This window comes from Gadus chalcogrammus, chromosome 11 (genome assembly GCF_026213295.1).
Source record: "Gadus chalcogrammus isolate NIFS_2021 chromosome 11, NIFS_Gcha_1.0, whole genome shotgun sequence".
Taxonomy (NCBI): domain Eukaryota; kingdom Metazoa; phylum Chordata; class Actinopteri; order Gadiformes; family Gadidae; genus Gadus; species Gadus chalcogrammus.
Window position 1 is genome coordinate 17,867,553 of NC_079422.1, and position 21,698 is coordinate 17,889,250.

The window sequence follows — 21,698 nt, forward strand, 5'->3', positions numbered from 1 at the left end:
ATTCTGAGAGGGCCTATTCCCCTTGGACGTCCGGGTGGTGAGGAGAGGGAGGGAGGGAGGGAGGGAGGGAGGGAGGGAGGGAGGGAGGGAGAGAGAGAGAGAGAGAGAGAGAGAGAGAGAGAGAGAGAGAGAGAGAGAGAGAGAGAGAGAGAGAGAGAGAGAGAGAGAGAGAGAGAGAGAGTGGGGAGGGTGATAGTGAGGAAAGGGGTGGGGGGGAGAGTGAGAGAAGGGCTGGAGTGAGAGATGGGGTTGTGGTTAGAGTGAAGAAGGGTGGGGGAGGGGGGGAGAAGGGGTTGGGGGTTACAGTGAGTGTGAGAGAGGGGGTGGGGGTGAGAGTGAGAAGGGGTGGGGTGAGAGTGAGAGAAGGGGGGGAGTGAGAGATTGGGTCGGGGTGTGAGAAGGGGTAGGGGTGACAGAGAGAATATGTGGGGGTGAGAGGGATAGAAGAGGTGGGGAGGGGTGAGAATGAGAGAAGGGGTGGAGTGAGAGTGAGAAGGGGTGAGAGTGAGAGAGGGGGCAGGGATGATAGTGAGAGAGGGGATGGGAGTGATAGAAAAAGAAAGAGAGGGGGGGGGGGGATACAAGAAGAGAGAGAGAAGGAGAGACAGAATAGGGATCTAGATATGTGTGAGGGAAAGAGTAGAGCAGAGAGACACCATAACAGGGTGGAGATAGGGATAAGGTAGAGGTGGAGGTGGGGGTCGTGGTGGTTACTAGGAGGAGTCTGAGCGAACACCTGTTGTAATTAGGGCTGGCACGCGACCCACTCAAACTCGCGTGGCAGCTGCGCCTTCCTCGAACAATAGCAGTAAAAAGAAAGAGAGAGAAAGCTGAAGTTTTGAAAGCACTACTTATCCCTCAGGCCGTGCGTGCGGGCGGGCGTGCGGGCGGGCGTGCGCGCGCGCGCGCGCGCGTGTGTGTGTGTGTGTGTGTGTGTGTGTGTGTGTGTGTGTGTGTGTGTGTGTGTGTGTGTGTGTGTGTGTGTGTGTGTGTGTGTGTGTGGAGGGGATGAGTGAGAGGGGGAGGTCTATTCAGGTTAACTAAGGAGTCCACTTTGATGGAAGCAGCACAGAGCCAGAATGGAAGTGAATAGAGCTGTACGGGACACCTGCCCCTGGTATGCCTGTTGAATAAAAACCCTGGTTGCCTATCCCACAATCCTTCCTGGCCAGGTGCCTAGCAACCAGCTCTGAGGGGCTCCAGGATTGGTCAGACCATAACCTCCAGTTGTTGCTATATCCTAACAACAGCAGAAGGATAGTTTGCAGTACAGTTGCGGATTGGGCCAATCGAGCCAAATGGAGAGTCAACCCTTTTAAAACGGAAAAACACAAACACACAAACACATACTGTTAGGACACTTCATGTAGTGTAAGCTACATTGATTCATAGGAATTTAATGAACTGAAATGTTGTGAGTTTAGTTAACACTCTTATTTCCATTGTAGTTCTGCTCTGTGGCCACACAAATTGGAGCCCAATTACTTCCTTCTAGAATTGTAGTAACTGCAGAGGTGACTTTAAGATAATTGTGCCCAGTGAACTGCATCCACTTTAACGTTAGTGTAGTAGTGGGTGTATTTTTCCTTTTCATGCTAATTTGCTACTTTCTTAACGTTGACCATCTATTTATCTATATATTTATCATCTTTAATGTTTTGATATATTAAGAAAAAGTGCATTTCCTATTTGAAATTTTCACTTTCAGACTTTACATTTCATTGTTTACATAAGAAGTGTGATTATTTATTACATTTCCATTCACTGTATTTCAATTTACATTGTATCAACAAACTCTGGCCTCCATGTTTAATTGTCTCATCTAGTGAGCAACCTTAAACACCACACACACACACACACACACACACACACACACACACACACACACACACACACACACACACACACACACACACACACACACACACACACACACACACACACACACACACACACACACACACACACAACCAGATGCACATAGATGGCCATGTGCACTATAGCATTACTGCCATGCTTGGATGCCTCCGCTTTGGAATGACATTATGTAATCCACCCCTTGTTACTGTTTTGTATGCTCAATCTGAACCCTGTTACCCTATGTAAAAGCCTCTTCGACTAACCTCGGAAATAGTCCACTCTGGTTCTGCGACGCCATCTAGCGGCAGACAAACAACAAGTTCGCTGCGAAGCGTCGAATCTCTGTGATGCAGGTTGTAGAGGACGAATATGTTACATAAATGAACATGTGCGGGGAAACAGCACGGCAATATACAATACAAGGAACAATATAAAATACATGCCGTTTGAGGCGTAGCCCACATTTCCCTCATGCAAAGCCAATTAATCTGTTGGCTCGGGCCGCGTATTCTGGACAGAATAACAATATAATAAATTATGTCATTAAATTCAAGTTATTATAGCAGTGCACTCAACCTAACTTAGTAAAAGTCCGTGGACATTAACGTCCCTCGCCCAATTCAATCCATCAGGATATTCTGACTTGAAAAATAAACGATGTCTGCACATGGGGAAACATTTGCTTGTTGGCGTACAGACCTAAGATTCCCATCGTAAATAAATGGTTACAATGTGCAGGTGAACTGTGTAGTTTATCGTAATATTTAGCTGGTCTATAGGTTTCATGGTCTCTTGTTTATATTACTCTTCGGAGTGATTTCATTGAGTTAAGGGAGTTTACATGCCTTGCTCTCTCTCCCTCTCTCTCTTCCTCTCTCTCTCTTCCCCGCTCTCTCTCCTCTCTCTCCCCCCTCTCTCTCTCTCTTCCCCTCTCTCGCTCCCTCCTCTTCCCCCCCCCCCTCTCTCTCTCTCTCTCTCTCTCTCTCTCGCCTCCACCCTCTCTCCTTCTTTCTCTATCTCCCTCTGCCTCTCTCTTCCACCTCCCTCTGCCTCTCTCCCCTCTCTCTCACTCTCTGCCTCTCTCCTTCCCTCTCCCTCCCTCTCCCCTCCTCCCTGTGTCTGCTGTGAGGAGGACTGGGCGTGTGTTATGTGACAAAAGCCCGCCTGCCTCGTGTCCAGTCCCGCCTTATAAAACAGAAGGAGGAGAGAGGGAGGGATATAGTACGAGAGAGGCTGCCGTACAGCTCCAGAGCCTGAGCGAATCTTTCCGCACACTTTGCCGTCTCAAGAAATAGCTTACGTCTAAAAAATAAGACACATATAATAAACACATAAATTGCGTATGCGCTATACTAGTTAACGTGTGCACTTGAAGCGCTGCACAATGTCTTACGTTAGGCTATAAGATATCGGTGCTGTAAATACGCCAAAGTATTCCCGATGGTCTAATAAACACGCTAAACTAAACCCAGGAAAGGGTTAATGTTTAGGTGCATGTTTCGTATTACTGGATTACCCGGGCCAGTATAATTGTATAAACAGGGCTCAAATTGCACTCAATGTTAAGTTTCCATATGGTAAAGTCGTCACGGATCCTATATAGCAATAACTTAATGGCATACACATGGGCTGGTGGCGAGAGAAAGAAAAAGGTTCACAGCAGAAGCCAACGTCTCTTTAAAAAAACTAAAGTTTATCGCTGTATTCTGGAATGAGGTCAGACATGAGGCTCCTCATTGCACGCGCTGATTATTATTAGATTCCTTTTTCGACCAATCCGCGGCAAGGGGGCGTGTTTTGGCACCGAAGCAGGGTAGAAACAGCATTTCATTGGTCGAATTTTATCGCTGTTGTATCTTCGGAAGGGATAAAGCTGAGCAGGGGAGAAATTGGAGGCTGCTTGAAACTGAACTCGACTGCAGATGGAAGGCGGACAATATAACTGGCGTTTGTTTTTTTGAAACACTCTGTGACTCTCCCTACTCTCAGTCTATTTTCCAGCAGAGAGAACAGGGCTATGCAGAGAATATCAGTTACCTTACACACTTCCCGCGAAACTTGGAAGCCTTTTCACCGCCAGAGCGCACAGTGTGGCACTCAGTCTGCGCGCGGCAGCTGTGGTGCGCGCATATACTCAGTCGCACGCGACTGAACAGACTTCATGAGACGCAAGACCGGCACACTGTACAGAGTGTGGAAAGTGGACATTTTCAACAAGCACGCGTACAATAATGGAATTGTACTTTTTAAGCGTGTAGGAGGATTTTCACAGACTATATCGGACTGAAGAAAAAAAACACAAACAAGAACACCTCTCAGGACTGAATCATTTCTATTTCACTTTGTTTCACACTCAGTCCCGTCTATGAAGAGCGGAAAAGGGCTGAGCTTGCTATAAAGTGAACACAGGACCAAGAAACAGAAGTGGAGAGAGCGAAAGAGAGAGAGAGAGAGAGAGAGAGAGAGAGAGAGAGAGAGCGTAAGCTCTGAGCCTTCCTGTGTAATTAAGCAGCATGGTGCAGAAAATGAGCCACACGGAGAGCACCGCCGAGGCAGTGCCGTTCTTCGCCGGGGATTCCAGCCCCGACTCCGGGGCGTGCATGGACCTGGACTCGGCCGCCTCTCCTCCCTCCCCGTGCTCTGTCGCCTCCTCGTCTGGAGACAAACTGGGAGAGAACCCAGCGTGGTGCAAAACTCCCAGCGGCCACATCAAGAGACCCATGAATGCGTTCATGGTGTGGTCGCAGATCGAGAGGAGAAAGATCATGGAGCAGTCCCCAGACATGCACAACGCCGAGATCTCCAAGAGGCTGGGCAAGCGGTGGAAACTACTCAAAGACTGCGACAAGATCCCCTTCATCCGAGAGGCGGAGCGGCTCAGGCTCAAGCACATGGCTGATTACCCCGACTACAAATACCGGCCCAGGAAGAAGGTCAAATCAAGCGCCTCCAAACCAGGTAACGGAGAGAAGGGAGACAGACAAAGTTCCAGCAACGGAAACACCAGCATTAAGTCATCCGCCTCAAGAAAGCACGGATCTAAGTCCCCCAACAGCAGCAAACCCCACAAATCACACTTTGCCAGCAGCAGTAGCAACAACAACAACAACACCAAAGCATCCCAATTCTCCACTGAACACTCGTCGGACCACCACCACCATCACCACCACCACTCCTCTCTTTACAAGTCAAAATCGGTTTCCTCGACAGCCAAGCAGATCCCAGACAGCAAGAAGCCCAAGAGGGTATACGTCTTTGGCAACGGGGGCAGCATTAGCCCCGCGTCGTCGGTCGCTGTCCCAGCCAGCCCCACGCTCAGCAGCTCGGCTGACTCCAGCGACCCCCTGAGCCTGTACGAGGACGGGGGCAGCAGCAAGGAGGAAGGGGGCGAGTCTGTGAGTAGTGGCAGCGTGGGCGCATCCTCGGAGCGACACAGCCGCCACACATACGCCAACCGGCGGGCTGCCTCTCCTACCCCCTCCGGCTTCCACTCGTCCGCCTCGTCGCACTCCTCCTCCTCTTCCTCGGAGGACGAGGAGTTCGAGGACGACCTGCTCGACATCAACCCGAGCCCCGGCTTCGACAGCATGTCGCTGGGGAGCTTCGGCTCCTCGGTGCTGGACAGGGATTTGGATTTTAACTTCGAGTCCGGCTCAGGGGGCTCCCACTTCGAGTTCCCCGACTACTGCACGCCCGAGGTGAGCGAGATGATTTCAGGGGACTGGCTCGAGTCGACCATCTCCAACCTGGTGTTCACATACTGAAAACAAACGCAACGACACAAGTAGCCTATTACCTTGTAAGCAAAAAAATCAACCATCAACTGGGATCCCGAGCGGACTGGGGGTGTAACAAAGTTGGCTGTCCCAACCAGACGACCAGCGACCCTGACCGCCTGTCTCCCCCACCACTGGGGTGCCTGAGTCGCGCCACCACCAGGCGAACATGAAGGCGATTAAGTTGCTTTTTCGCCTCTTTTTTTTCCCGGATTCGTGGACTGCGTGTGACTCGGGAGAAGTACGCGCAGGGAGAGGGGAGAGGAGGGAGGAAGAATAAATGTCTGTGGGCGGCTGACGCCTGATTAGGACCGACAGAGTTCCTATTGAAAGAAGACTCTGTCTTGAACTGTTTTGAACTGAGCAACTGTGATTGATTTGCACGTAAACTGATGGCAAGGCGGGACCGTCCCGCCTTGGTGGAAAAAGGGACATTTCAGATACTCACACGGTCGCCAAAACGAACTTTAACTTCACGATGATTTTAGAGGTACAGACACGAGTCCACGAGTTGTTAAACGGTTTTTAAATGGTGTCACCTAATGTGGATTTGTGTGAGACAAGGTGGGTTGACATTTTTAAAAAGTCCGATATTTTGTCAAAGCAAAAAAACGCATGGTAGACTACTGTTCTTGTGTGCTGGGGGTTCTCCTCTGACTGTGGAGCAGTTCTTCTAAGTAGTATTAGGGTTATTTAAATGGGTAGATGGCGCCGCTCTTCTGTTCTTCTCTTTACAAAGGACATGGGGAATAATCACCAGCTGTTGCAATTCTTAAAACTTCAGGATTCAAACGCAACGTCAAATCTGTGCTGAACTTTATAGCCTACACTTTTCTCTACAATTCAGGACCAAAACTATTCCTTTAATGTTTTATTTCAGATAGCCTATTATAGAGAAATCCTCGCCGGTTTTTCCATCCTCTGAGCTTTGTTGTGTAGGCCTACATTTATTCAGATGCCATTTTATACAGGATGTTGTATTTATACACCGGGCCAAGCATTTTCGACCGAAATCATTTTTTAATTTTATGTATACATGGTCTAGTCATGTGTTTTCTTACAGTTTGTCTATTTGTCTGTACATCCGTCTGTCATGTTTCCTTCTCAGGCGAAGGGCTAGAGTTTTACAAACAATCTTTTTGAGTTCTTTTTATATTTAAATGTAGACTTTTGGACATTGACAAAGAGAGGAAACAGTTTGATTATTTTCTCAGTGTATTTTTGTACAAATCTATATCAAATGGGGATGTCATCAATCGGTGTGTAGCCTACAAATACCGCTGTATTGGATTTCCTAATTTCAAGGATCCGGCTGGCTGGTTTTCAGTCTGAATCAGTCCACCATTCACGTTTACGATTCCAATCTGCTTCTTAAAGGCACAGTTACACATTTTCTCTGAACCCCGTGGAACATGTGCTCCAACAGCACCAGTACTATCTCGAGCAGCCACTCCTTTTTTTTGTATTAACTGTCAGATATCTTGCCTATGACAACATTGGAGGAGATTGTAGCTATAATTTGGACTTTAATCTTGGCGATTTTTATTACATTTTTTGGAAAATTTGGTAGGCAACTGCTGGATTGAATGGTCTGTCAGTGAAACTATCCATCAATAATAACATCAAGCATATTCAAATTGCTGACTTGAGTTCCGCACACAATTAATTGTACTGCGTTTCTCATTGTATTTGAATATATAATCTTTTCTACTTGTCAGCTAACTATTAGCTAATAATTGTTTTAGTATCTTTATGGCATGGTGAATAGCATTTGTATTTCAGATTCAGGTTATTAGCTGTTGTGTTTAAAAAAAAAAAGAGTTAAAAATGAGGAAAAACATTGAAATGTTGAATCAATCTTTGTATATTTGACTGTATCATAAAGCAAAAAGATTGTGTGTTTATGTACGTTGTTGCTATCAAGGAAAGGCACTGTCTAGAACTGCTATCTTTTACACATCCTTGACTTACGTTTAAGGTGGTCGTTCAGGACTCATTTTTTAATATATATATATGAAAGCATTTTTAAATATATTAACTTTATTTTTCATCCATCGTGTGCAATATGCTGTGTAGAACATTCATTTTTATTGTCTCTAATCATGCCAGAAACAAAGGAAACCATCCTTTTCTTGACAGACGGGAGGAGGGAGAAACTCATGCCAGCTAAAATTGTGTCCATTTACTGCCTGTCAGATTGTTGATATAAAACTTGTGTACAGAACTTTTTTCAAGGAAGGAAATAAATATCAGCTGGAACTGAAACCTTAAAAAAAACATCTCGCTTGACTGTTCTTTTTTGATGACCTTGGTATTATCGGTAATAAGAGACATTTATTACACATAAAGGTGCTTTAGTGGTCATCTGAGGAGACTTGTTATGTGGCCTCTGTTGAGTAATGGGCAGGTGCATTACACGCTCACATGACAGACGATACTCCTCATCTGATCATGGGACCCCAACGGCCGTCGCTGATTGGCTGCGGTGGTAAGTGATGTGTGGTTAACACTTGGATACCAAGAGCCTTTTGAAGCCACAGGGTATATCAGCCCCTTCAATCGGTAACCCGAGCACCATCAAACCCCACATAAAACTGATTTAGAAAATATATCAAACACAACTGCCATTGAATAAGGTAAAGAAGCAAAACTAAGGAAAAAGGACATAATTGACACCAATTCTCCCAAGTCTATGAAACATAACTAGCAATAGAAGCAGGTTTCGCATGAATTAAGACTAAAATAGTCAAATGTAATTCTGGGAACAGTATCACATCCATATTGTTTTCAGTAATTAGTGCAGCAATGCTTCTCCAATTTACCTTAATGTGTTAAAACGAGTACGAGGTAGGTGGGACCGAGAAGCACTATTAATGCTACATCAAAATGTAGCCCACAATATAGTCAATTAAAATGACCAGACGGTTGGAATTAAGTTGACCCTTGAGACTGGCCCTATTTGTATCCTACTTTCCCATTTCTAATTCCCCATTCCACCAATCAAGCCTATAAATGAAAACATATCTGGGTTCAAACCCTAAGGGGCCGGTAAGCTAGCGTGTACCCACAGCAATCTAAATAGCATACCAGGGTTTATAGTGTTGTTTCACATAATGTAATACTTATAATGTACTGCTAATGTAAACAGGGAAGTAGCGCATAGTCAAGCAGACCTAAACACTCAATCACAGCATTCACAACATGCATCCCAGCATGACGTAACCTCTGAGCCGACCGAGCCTAGAGAGAGAAATAAGGGCTAATGTTATGTCTGTCTCGGTTACTCATGAGAAGCACCCGTTGAATGCCACGTGTTTACTGTTATTCTCCTGTAGTGAAGCTCATATAAGCTGTAATGATAGAATATGCTTTGGTTCAACAACCGAAGCATACAGGAAAACGTTGTTGTTTTTCATGGCCATTGTACAGTCACCTCTTAAAGGGTGTCAACCTCTTCTCCTCCACCTTATCCCGTTATCATGTTTCCTCTTCGAAGAACACATGAACTCTCATGTTATAGAACATGATATAGCCCCTCATGCATTGTGTGTGGTACAACAGGGAGCCCATACACAATGGTAGATATGAATGGTGATCATTGCTACCCAGAAGCCATGCTATGCTGTAAGACTGGGTAGAAAATTAAGATATACATTTATTTCGAGGACCTATTATTAATATGCACATGCAATCTGGACGGAATTATTATAAAATGTAAATCTATTCTTCTCTATTCAGTTCTATTCTTTTCTAATCTATACTCCAGACTGTTGTACTGTATCCTTGCCGTCTGGTGTTCAGACAGTCATTGTCTCCCCTCCCCCACTCCCAGACAGACTGCTGGTCTGAGGGGAGGGGCAGAGCGAGCGAGCGCTCAGCCCAGGGACCCTCCAGCATAGCTGACAAGCATGTCTGTCAATCTCTGTGTGTGTGTGTGTGTGTGTGCGTGTGTGTGTATTACTACACGTGTATATCTGGGCATGGTGTAGGTATGTGTGTCTGTGCGTGGGTGTGTCTCTACATGTGTATGCCTGGCAATGGTCTGTTTTACGTGTGTGTGTGTCTGTATGTATGTGTGTATGTATCTAAATGTGTATACCTGAGCATGGTATGGTAATGTGTGTGTGAGTTTGTTTGTGTGCGTGTCTGTGTGTGTGTGTGTGTGTGTGTGTGTGTGTGTGTGTGTGTGTGTTTGTGTGTGTGTGTGTGTGTGTGTGTGTGTGTGTGTGTGTGTGTGTGTGTGTGTGTGTGTGTGTGTGTGTGTGTGTGTGCATACTCACATCTTACAGCTTAAACGAGAGCTTCTGCTCATATGGCACGTGCCAAATGCTTATTAACAGCATTCGCATGCATATAAATAATGCGATGATCAGACAGTTTAAGCTTATTGTTTTATATCAGGTACTAAACCTGGTTTATGGACGGTCCACGGATGACAAAGTGTAGCTTGTAAAATATTTCGTTTATTTCTGCTGTTATGGATGCTACAACAACAAGAACAATTGTAAGTTGTGGCACACATATGTAGCACAGCTTTCCAAATGTATCCCCCTAATTAAATCCTAATGAATAGCGAGCTACATGATACCCCCTGCTGTAAAACAAAGACAACAGAGCGAAGCATCACATTCATGAAATATATGCTAACCTGTCACCGCGATTGTTGCCGCAAATTGATTATTCGGGGTAATCAGGGTATAGTGTGCATGTAATCACGCTAGTTGTCATTCTGTGTCATCTTCCACAGGATGCAATAATTAATATATCGTGTCATTTTTGGATGCAACCAACTAAAAGTATGCCTGCAATGTACGCTATTGTCGAAACATCATCAAAGCGTAATCATATGTGTGTAATTGAACGTTTGTCACTTTGAGGTTCAGTTGATTATGTGCCTCATTATGTATGGAAATTCATATTTAGTTTACAGGTGTAGGTATTTTGAGTCACGACACAGCAATACTCGGCTGGGTAGCTTGTCGGATTTAAGCAGTCAAAACTGGTTCTCCTTATAGCATGACGTTTCTCAAAAGTCTTTTTCCTCTAGTGCAGGTGCACATCATTTTCAAGTCTTGAGTACAAGACCATCAGGGTTATCTGCAAAAGGCCCCAAAATTGACCTCATTCCTTCTATCACTGTCACATTCTTTCTTCTTTCACATCTTTCTTTCAATACAGTTATTCATTCATGATCATGGTTTTTGTGATTTGTCTGTTGCTCCTTAAATAATTGTGCACAATTATGCACAGGTAATTGTTTTCCAGTGATATATTGATAAAAAACAACAACATCTGAACACTTTAGAGTAAGGTTACCATTAATTAACAATACGTTAACATTTGTTAATGCATTGATTAGCATTATTATATATAATGAGCATAGGGGTAAGTGCGAGGTCAACGGTTAGGCCTAACCCTAACCCCTAAAAATAATGAATATCGCTAGTAAACATGAACACGAGTATTACATGATTGCTACACACATTAGTTAACTGTTAGTTAACCTTTCAATTAATGCTTATTACTCCATTAAATAGTGTTAATTAATGGTCCCTAAGCAATGCATAATGGAATAGATATTAGGATGTTATTGAGGATGTGTATGGGCATAGATACCAAATAGTATTCAAGGTAACACATTTAGTAACCCACAATGAGAACAAATCTCTAGATTTAAACAGTATTTGGCCTCAGGGGTTGCTGGCTCCTCTGGTCGAATTACCCTTGAGCAACACACCTAAACGCTTACTCTCTGGCAGCTGGCTTGTGGCCGTGCCTGGTTGTTGATTTTACTTTGTGTGTGTTGGGGGGTGAATGTGTGTATTGTGTGGCTGGGTTCAAGATGAAGCATTAGTGATAGTCCATGTATACTACCTCTATGTATCGATCAACGTTCACTGCAATTGGGTAGGTGCATCTCAATGATACAACGTTGTAAAGTATCCTTGTGGATCCAACACATGTAAAAATGCCTTACTTAACAGGGACAATGGAGGTTCATGTCTTCAGCTCTTCTCTGAATACAACCTATTCCTTCCAGTTGGACCATGCTGTAACATCTCTGCGATCATATAAGCAGGGCCCAGATATTCTGCAGATGGACGACCAGTAGGATCGCATTGGGGGAAAATAATTCCGCCGTTGAGTGAAGAAGCATGACGCAGCAGTTTTTCCATTAGGAACGGCTGACCTGCTGCCCTGCGATTGCATGCTGCATGCTGCATGATGAATGCTGCATGCTGCATCATGAATGCTGCATGTTGCATGCGGAACGCTGCATGGTGAATTCTGCATGCTGAATTCCACATGCTGCATGCTGAATGCTGCATACTGACTTCTGCATGCTGGATGATGAATGATGAATGCTGAATGCTGTAATGTTGGGCATGCGGCCTCACGCGTGGCTCAGCTGACTATGCGTTGTGGGAGGTAGAGGCAGCGGGCCGTGGAATAAAAGCAAAGCAGAGCTGGGAACACTACTGTACACTATACGGGAGGAGAGAGAGAGAGAGAGAGAGAGAGAGAGAGAGAGAGAGAGAGAGAGAGAGAGAGAGAGAGAGAGAGAGAGAGAGAGAGAGAGAGAGAGAGAGAGATGGAGAGAGAGAGAGAGAGAGAGTGAGAGAGAGAGAGAGAGAGAGAGAGAGAGAGAGAGAGAGAGAGAGAGAGAGAGAGAGAGAGAGAGCGAGAGAGAGAGAGAGAGAGAAGTCAGAAGAGTGGATGTTTCTCTCCATGTCTGTGTGCATACAATGTCTTGTCTGTCTGCCTCCCTGACAGCCTGCCCATCTGTATATGTGTCTATTGTCCTTATTTCAAGTCTTTTATTTTTTATAGTCGTTTAGAAGTTCAAGGTCAAACTTCAGAAGGTAATAACATTTAAAAAACTATAGATGAACAACGTTTATCACCGCCTGTTCAGAACCGTTTTATCAGGTGGAGCATAGTGATAATGAACTAACAAAGCAACCTTCCCATAATGCTGTATGCGGCTTGCTGTTTTTCAGTTACATATCGATCCATTAACGTACATTTTTCCCAATGATGAAACCTTATTATGCATTGATATTTTTATTATACCTTTATTACCATTCAGACACAATGCTGACACAGTCGTTTAAAGAAGCGGGACGGAGGAAAGTTGCTCAGATATGCTTACGAGCCTGAAATCATTTTCAATTGACTGCATTTATGACTAAGTCAATATTCAAAACTGTTGCCAAACTATCGGAACGGAGCGAGATGCTGCTCTTGGTAAACAAAGGATACAAATAAAAAAAAAAAAAAAAAAAAGTATAAATTAAAAATATTAAGAAATAAAGAAATGCACGCTGCATGGGAATATCAATATCTCTGCACGAACAGAATTCCTTGCCTGTGTTTTGCCTATTTTTTTGTATTTGGAGAGGGCGGGACTCTGGCGGAGCAAAACGAACAAGGCGCGGCCAAGGAGTCCTGTCTCTCGCACGTGCAGACAAAGGGGACTAAACAACACAAAGCTGTGCGCGCCCCTTCAAACTTTTTCACCACATACGACGTCGCGGGCAAAATCGTGGATGCCAAGGTGAGTTATTTCAAATTATATCGTGCATCTCTGTGTACTTTTGGAAGAACGCCGATCATTAAAGTCCAATAAAAAGTTGCTGATAGTTGGTGCGTCAGCTTTCCAACTTGAGCACAAAGCAGAGACGGGAGGAAAGAGGAGAGATCCCGTTCTTTGTCTGATGCAGGGGCGCGTTGAGAACTTGAGGATGCTGGTGCATGCATGCTTGCTTCTTCGTTGTTTGTTACGCACGATTCTTCATTTAACCCCATAGAAACCTGTTTTTGTATTTTAATTGAAATGATTGTTTCATTTGTCCCGCCTTTATCTTTTGGATATGAAGTAGGCAGAAGATTCGGCTGCATGTTAGAAGTTAGATGCTGCTGGAAGTTGTCGAATTGCGATATTTACGCACGCCGGCAAAACTCAATAAGAGTTTTTAAATGGTGTTTTACTAACGTAACATAGGGTGCACAGGATATGTTCTTACTACTGAACTTGACAACTCACTTTTCGGAAGATTGAGGAGCGACCATCAGGTGTACAGGGTAAATGACTCAAAAAAACGGCGCAAAGTTCAACTCGAGTCGATAAAACAACATGAGGATTCAACAAGTTATTTATGGATGGCAGATTTGACAGTTTTTTGGTTGATAATAAGTCATGTGAAGTTGTTTCAGTTGTGGAGACGTGGGGAGCAACAGGTAAAAGTGTCCGCAGCCTCTTTGTTACAGTTAAGGCTCTATCCCTTTGTTCTCAGTCCATACAAAGAACATCGAAATAATCCCACCGTTAACCGGATAAAGAACAACTTTTGCGTTGTTTCTTGCAATCACTTTTAATTTACAACATTGTTCAGGCAAAATAACAATTTCATTTGAAGTTTTCAGGAAACTTTATGCCCTCAGTTATTTATTTATTTTTGGCTCCTACAAGTCAAACTGTCTGGGCACCTTATAACTACTTACGTTGAATGAACCAAAAATACTATATATTTAGTGCTTATTTAACATGGTCAGGGGAATGCGTTACTCAGATGAATAGTTTTTTGAATGACTTGCGTCTAGTTCGTCTTATTAAAAAAAAGGCCTAGATATGATTTTTCCCGGTAGGGCCTGTTTCTTTTTGTTTGGCCCATATGGACAAAAGCCCCACAGTGGAATGCTATCATTTGTTTGCATTCCACTGCCTAGTGCTGGCCTTACTTCGGCGTTCATTGATGAGATTATAAGTACATCATGTAGCCTTGAAGTTCAAATACAAACGTTTTCTTACTTTTATGGATTATTATGAATGGCATAATTTTATCAAAATCTGTTACCCTTTTTAAAATGATTAGTTATTTTCAAGTAGGCCTACCTAGAGCCCTTTCCACAAGTAATCATTGTAATAACAACCCCATACACACAGTTAACACACAATATTATTATATATAATATTATTTTTAAAGTAGGACCCACACACACACACACACACAACTTTTCATGACTTTATTTCTAGATTTACTTACCTGGAAACTCATTTCGTTCTATCTCTTTTCAGATTGTGGGAAAAGAGGAGACAGAGAGGAGATTGCAGTGTTATGTTCATGGTGCTACTCTACAGTTGGCTTCCAATTTCCGACCATTAGGATTAAACAACTGCAGCTATCTCTTGAAGAACTCACTCAGGATTTATACCACTAAAGACCGGCGCGGCGTTTTCCGCACACTTTTGGATTTAAAAAACTCTTGGAGACATTTGGGGATTACAAAATGTGCCGATCTTGCTTTTTTAACGTCTTTGAACCTGAAACGTCTGATCTAAAGTCCCGCGGATCGCAGGGTGCATGGCAATGGATCCTCCTCAGCCTACGAGATGGGTAGGTGATGTCATTCTGGGCCTCGAGGAGCCCGAACGCAGGCTGTTGCGTTCACACTTTGCTCACTGCACCACTGGTTTTTAAAGGCTGAACTGTGCGTAAAGCGAGCGTTTTGAGGACTATACCTCTCTGTATTTGGATAATGTTAAGACATGGCGGTTGGAAGTGTTTTGGGTTTGGTGTAAAACATCTTCTACTGACTTTCCTTGCGATCTTAAACGTCATCCCAGTAATGGATTATGCTGGCTTCCAGTGCTCAGGCGTCCTACGCTTCCGAGCGTGCTCCCCTCGAGGATCACAAACTTACTTTCCACAGTTGATTTTATCACAAGTTGTGTTATGTTGTGTTTCTTGTTCCGAGAAACGTTGACTTGATTGGCTTGATTTTAGCAGGTGACGGTGGTCTCTTTGTCTCTGTGATGTTGACTGGGCCCTGAGTTGGACTATAATGGGCTACCATAATTAAGTATTTCGGAGATTTAATAATTAAACAGATTGGAAATGCAAAATTAAATCCTAGTAAGAGACGACTATAAGACGATGACAGATCAATAATTGGTAACTAACATGCCTGAACAATGTAACCGGGATACACATGCTTGCAGTTGGATGGGCAAGGCTCATTGTAACCTGTGTGTGGTTGTGTGTGTGTGTGTGTGTGTGTGTGTGTGTGTGTGTGTGTGTGTGTGTGTGTGTGTGTGTGTGTGTGTGTGTGTGTGTGTGTGTGTGTGTGTGTGTGTGTGTGTGTGTGTGTGTTTTTGGTGTGGGGGGCATGCGTCACGGAGAGAAAGGGAGAAGTAGAGAGCGGAGACTCAAGGTGCTCTGGCTCGGCCCTTATCAGTGATGTCATTGAGAGCCAATCGAAAACGTTTGTTACACCATCCAGGCCCCGCCCCTCGTCGCTGCCACAGTCGCGCGCATCGACGCGCACATGTTTCTACGGTCGGTAACATTCTTTGCACGCGCTTCATTTGATCCAAGGATGCTGGCGTTGTTGTTGTTGTTTTTCGGAGTCCACCGACACACAACCACACGCTGCCTCACATAGACAGATTTTTTTATGTTTGGCAAAACATGCTGATATGAGGAGAACACGTATGGATGCTCTTTCTTTTAAATCAAACATTTCTATTGTTTGTTATTATTATACCTTGTTGAACCAATTATTATTATTACCATCACCTAAATTCACATCACTTTACTACACTCAATAAAACAACAGATTGTCACCCTAAGGTTTAATAGTTATAATTTGAAAATGTGGAAAAACAGGGATGCTGATGATTATTATTAAGAGGGAGATGGAACGAGAGTCATGTGCCACATACAGGTCTGACAAGTTGGTATTGTCCATACTTATGCCTATATTCTTCTTATTATACATCATATATAAATATATTTATAATTTTCCATAATAATGCGTGAATTGTTATACGCTGTTGATGAGCAAGACAGAGTCCATACTCTCTCTGCTTATACTCTTCTTATTACACATCATATATATATCATTATACATAATAATGACAGTGCGTGAATTTGTACATGCTGTTGATGAGCAAGACATAGCACACTGTCCCCTTGATGGTAGCCAGCCAGCACACTATCTGAATGGGATGTTTAAACCAAACAGTCTCCAGGCAGTGCTCCAGTAACCACATCCTTCAGTGAGCTCACGGAGCCCATTATTGGACACCGCTGGACACACGCCATCTTTACAACTCAGACTTTGGCACTTTGGGACAATTAATAATGTTCATTGCTAATATTGATCGCTGAATCGCACCCTTACGTCTTGCCCTGCTACCAATCATGTTGTCTTGCTTGTCTGAATATTTATCACGTCTAAGCACTTAACCCATTCATCTTGGAGCGGCTGTAGTTTAGTAACAAGCTAACAAGAGTCATTTGGGGTTTGTTAACAGACACATCTGGCCTTGTGTGACAATGCTAACACTAATGTGTGAGCAGCTGAAAATGGCCTTCACAAATGGCTTCAAGTCCTTCCAGCACCTCCGTATATTACGTGCCGTTGCGTGCTTCATCACATTCTGTATCGGTGATGCGATTTGGACCAAGGGGCGTTCTGCTCTCCCATGATGTTCTGAATCGCCACTCTAGTCGTTAATGCGTCAGTGTTTGGTTCAAAGTGTCTCACTGCAGCATGACTTTGTATGGTGTCTAATGTTCATCCCCTTGGCGTCAGAGTATATCTCCTCTATCCCATGAGCCACAAGACTCAGTTTAAACCAGATTATTTTTTGCCCCTCGGACACAGGGAATGAAATGAAATAATTGCGGCCATGTATATATATATTTTTTGTGTTCATTTTTGTATGAGTATTTGTATCCACTCAGATGATTTGCATCATATTTTAGATTCTTATGAGAAGCCTACAGTCATTTACAGCTCAGACACGTATCTCATTGCTTTTGAGTTGTAATCAGCAAGACACTGTTTGGCCTATCTGTAAGCAGATCTCAAGATGTAATGTTTGCTCTAAATAAACCGAGGCCTTAATTTACTCAGACATACTACGGTCACCCGTAGGAAAGATCTGATTAAGTTCCGCGCCTTAGGCGTGGAACATAATTTGGGTTTTGTATAGTTTGGAGGCATACGTCTTCTGTGTGTATGTTTATAAATACACAGATATCCCTGAAGGGGACTTGAAATTCTCCTCTTTTTCTCGCCCTCTTGCCCAGTGTCTGTAATCATTACATATGATGTTAATCCTGTTGCATAAGATAAGAATAACTGAAGGACAATTGTGAACTGGAGGCAAATATTCACTCTCTTATTTAAGTCTTGTGCCCGGGGTGTGCTTAGCTTGGTCCGCTTCTTCGGCTAGAGCTCCCCGATTCCCAAGACTCTCCTCACAAGATCAGACCGTCTTTCATTACGAGAGTTTCACTGCTCTTTGCTGCCCCTTCTGGTGCAGTACTGGGCGCCTGTGGCTTCACTTATCTCCGTATCACTTTGAAGCCGGCCTTAGTCATGAATGCCTTGCAACTGTATAATGAATAATACACTTAGATACATGGTGTCTAGCCGAATACCACAAGGTGATAATTTCCCCTTGAGCAACGGTCTATCACTAATTGAAAGTGGAAAGGCTATAAGCTTTCTCGCTCTGTCTGTCTCTGTCTCTCTGTCTCTCTCTCCCTGTGGCCCTGTCTCTGTCTCTCTCTGTGTCTGTGTCTGTGTCTGTGTCTGTTTCTGTGTCTGTGTCTGTGTCTGTTTCTGTCTCTCTCTCTCTCTCTCTCTCTCTCTCTCTCTCTCTCTCTCTCTCTCTCTCTCTCTCTCTCTCTCTCTCTCTCTCTCTGTTTCTCTCTGTGTCCCTCTCTCTCTTTAACCAGTTTGCCTTCAAAAGATAGTGTCAAACAACACTGGCTGCCATGATATGACACATACACAAGGAAAACAGGCTAGTGGAGTGGGACCAGGGCCAAGAGGGACCTGGGAGCCATGCTAATTGCTCTTTCAGGTTTTCATTTGATATGTGGGATAGCCAGAGTGCTTCATTGAGAGGACCCCAAACAATGCTACCCCCAATGGCGAACACGTGTCCGAAACGTGGGTCTTTTTGAGCACATGGGCTGACAAGGACAAAAGTTAATTTCCGTTTATAATCCGTCTATTCTATAGACAACCTATTCTGTCCTGTTGCCAACAGAACTGGTTTGGCTTCCTTGTGTCATTTTCACTTTCTGTGAATTGTGTGTGGGTTTTGTTATAATTGCATTCATATTTTCTCGTGTGAATAGAAGTAAGGCCGCCTCCGGTTGAAAAACAATGGTCCTAAATCACAGCAGACATGGATCACGAGGAGTCAGCCGTGTAAAGAACAAATGCATAAAACAAAGATCAAAACATCATTTAATTAACTACTTCTCCTCTGACTGGCACAGATAGAAGGCGTTTGTATTTGTTTTGTGGATAAAACAATGTCATATCCTGTAGCCAGTTGGCTGTCTGGGAATTAGGAGTTTACTTGTTGCCCTCATGAATGCACAGCATGCCTCTGTCTGAGCAAGTACTGCTTATCCCTCCCCCCTAAAGGCAAATCTTCTATTCACACACACACACACAGACACACACACCTACGCAGAGCAATAAACAGGCATCCAATATCATTGTGTTGTAGACAGACAGACTGTGTCAGAAATGTTTTCTTTTATGACAGATCTATCTCCTGGCACATTAGGATTTGTCTGGAAAGAGAAAAAAACACGCGCACACACACACACACACACACACACACACACACACACACACACACACACACACACACACACACACACACACACACACACACACACACACACACACACACACACACACACCTTTTTTAAATAAGAAGGCACATTGTGGACAAATAATGCCAGCAGTGTTCGATCGCTGTGGTCTCTCTTCTGTGTTTACCGTGGCTCAATATTGAGAGCGATTCCTTATTAACATTCTGATGAATGATGGAGAAGTACCATTCCTATTATTAAATCGAGCACACAGATAACTCCACTGGCGAGGAATGTAAACACCTCTGGTCATCTGCAATTTTAGTTTATGTGAAAAATGTGATTCATCTTAATTTTCTCACAAAGAATAGCATTTCAGCCTGAATTGGTTTGCTTTAGTTTGTTGCTGAAACCGAGTGGTATGTTTCAGGTTTTCCATAGGGTATATGAAGGATGGCAAAAATATGTCCATGAACTGTTTTTCTTTTTTTTCGCAGGTGCATTTCTCTATGAGTGCACATATTTCACAAGAAGTAGCACAAAAGCTTCTTGGTAAAGGGCACTAAAAGGGGACCACAGCCTCTATCTCCATGCGGGTGTGCTAACCTGCTCCATTAATTTACCTGAGACAGGATGACACAAAAGCACCGCGACCCCCCCAGAGGCATTTGTTGGTCCGCCATGACTGACGAAGAGGTCCTCAAATGGATGAGCAAATTATGCCTTTGTTTGGAATTCATGGATTTGTGTTGATATGCAATGCTTTGCAGCTCTCGGTTTTTTTACTTTGTGTTTATTTCCAGCCAATATCCATTAAGCTCACAATGCCCTTAAGCCAGACTTCTTTCACAGTACATCAAAACAGATATAAAATGCCCTTTTATAAAAGCTTTTATTGTGGCGGTTCTGTTGTGCCGATGAAACATCTATGTAATGTGAGATAGCGTCATGTTGCTAGGAGCGAGAGTCACCCTGACTGCAGTCAAACGATGATGAGTTTGTTGACACGTCGGTACGGAGAGACAGAAGGCCTTTAGGTCCACAATATCAGATAATTGTTATTTTTTATGACGCCTGCTGGCTTTATCGTCCTATACGGTATTTACAGGCGAGCGCAGGGTATAGATGGCCTCTCGCTCTGTAATCAGTAGCAATATAGTGCCAACGCTTTTATTTTTTATGTTTTTTTACTGTGGCCAATAGCTCCTGTAATAACTGTAATAGCTAAAGTCCAGGGCCCGGTACTGAATGGGATCCGTCATGAGGGAGATTGTGGCGGGATGGAGTGAGATAAGGCCTTTACGAGACGGATCCCATCCATTTACAGTAGCCAGAGATAACAAGCTTCCAAAGGGTTAGCAGTTTGCGGCTGCCACACTGGGTTGTACGCGATATGGCCGTGGACACACGCTACCCTCGCGTCACTACATGACACTTTAATCCGTGATAATGGCACTGAACGAAGATGGCCTCCGATGTACGACCCCGGCCCACAGGGGACACAGCCGAGACGATGGCTCGCACGTGAAAACCAACTGACGCTTTCACATGGTTAGCTCACAGATGGCTGCGTTGGTTAATTGGGGGGGGCAGAGTTTTTTTTTGATGCAAAGGATATATAAAATAGACAAAATCCTCTTTCCGTGTTAGGGGAGGTTTGAACACAGCTCTGCAATTACATCTGTATGTTTTTGCAATCATTCAGAGGCAAATTACACAGTTAATAACCAGTGGCTTGAGTGAGATTTGTTGTTATGGCAACATAACCTTATTTTAGAGACATGCAGTGAAAAAGTAACCCTTGAAATTCTAATTCTAAAGTCCCCTGTGATTATTTATATATATATACCGTATTTTCCGGACTATACGTCGCTCCCGAGTATAAGTCGCATCAGTCAAAAAATGCTCCATGACGAGGAAAAAAACATATATACGTCGCATCGGTGTATAAGTCGCATTTATTTTTAAACATTTAAACAAGAACGTTTAGTCTGGAGAGACTGAATGAAATTGCAATAGCAATATAGGTGTGTCGGTCCCTCGTAGTTCTGAGAGTATACCGAATTCAGTGACACCGGGATTCCACCGGACGCGTATGCGCCGCGGTCAGATGCCTTCACAAGTCCAGCGGAGGGCTCCAGTTTTCGCCGGCCAAGTCATGCGCTGTGATGTGTGACAGCTATGTTGCACAAAATTGCAGCTAAGGCTGGGGTAGCTTTGGTTGAACCGGAGGACATTGAGGACGAGAATATAATTTATTCGGTGGTGCAGTAGGCTTGCAGCGTTCAGTTGTAGGCCTAATGAATGACGGTGCCCTCTTGCGGCCGAGGATTATGTACGCACAATTTTGGCATATAAGTCGCTTCGAAATATAAGTCGCAGGGCAAGCCAAACTACAAAAAAACCGCGACTTATAGTCCGGAAAATA

At 43.9% G+C, this 21,698-nt stretch overlaps 2 protein-coding genes across 2 annotated transcripts in view; both read left to right on the plus strand.

Annotated features, from left to right (window-relative positions):
- Positions 1 to 21,698, plus strand: part of cdkal1 (CDK5 regulatory subunit associated protein 1-like 1) — a 367,816-nt gene that overhangs the window by 301,461 nt on the left and 44,657 nt on the right. The gene's annotated exons all lie outside the window — the stretch shown is intronic.
- sox4b (SRY-box transcription factor 4b) lies at positions 3,755 to 8,341 on the plus strand. Its single transcript, XM_056602206.1, has one exon. The coding sequence runs from the start codon at positions 4,374 to 4,376 to the stop codon at positions 5,622 to 5,624; it is 1,251 nt and encodes a 416-aa protein (XP_056458181.1). The 5' UTR covers positions 3,755 to 4,373; the 3' UTR covers positions 5,625 to 8,341.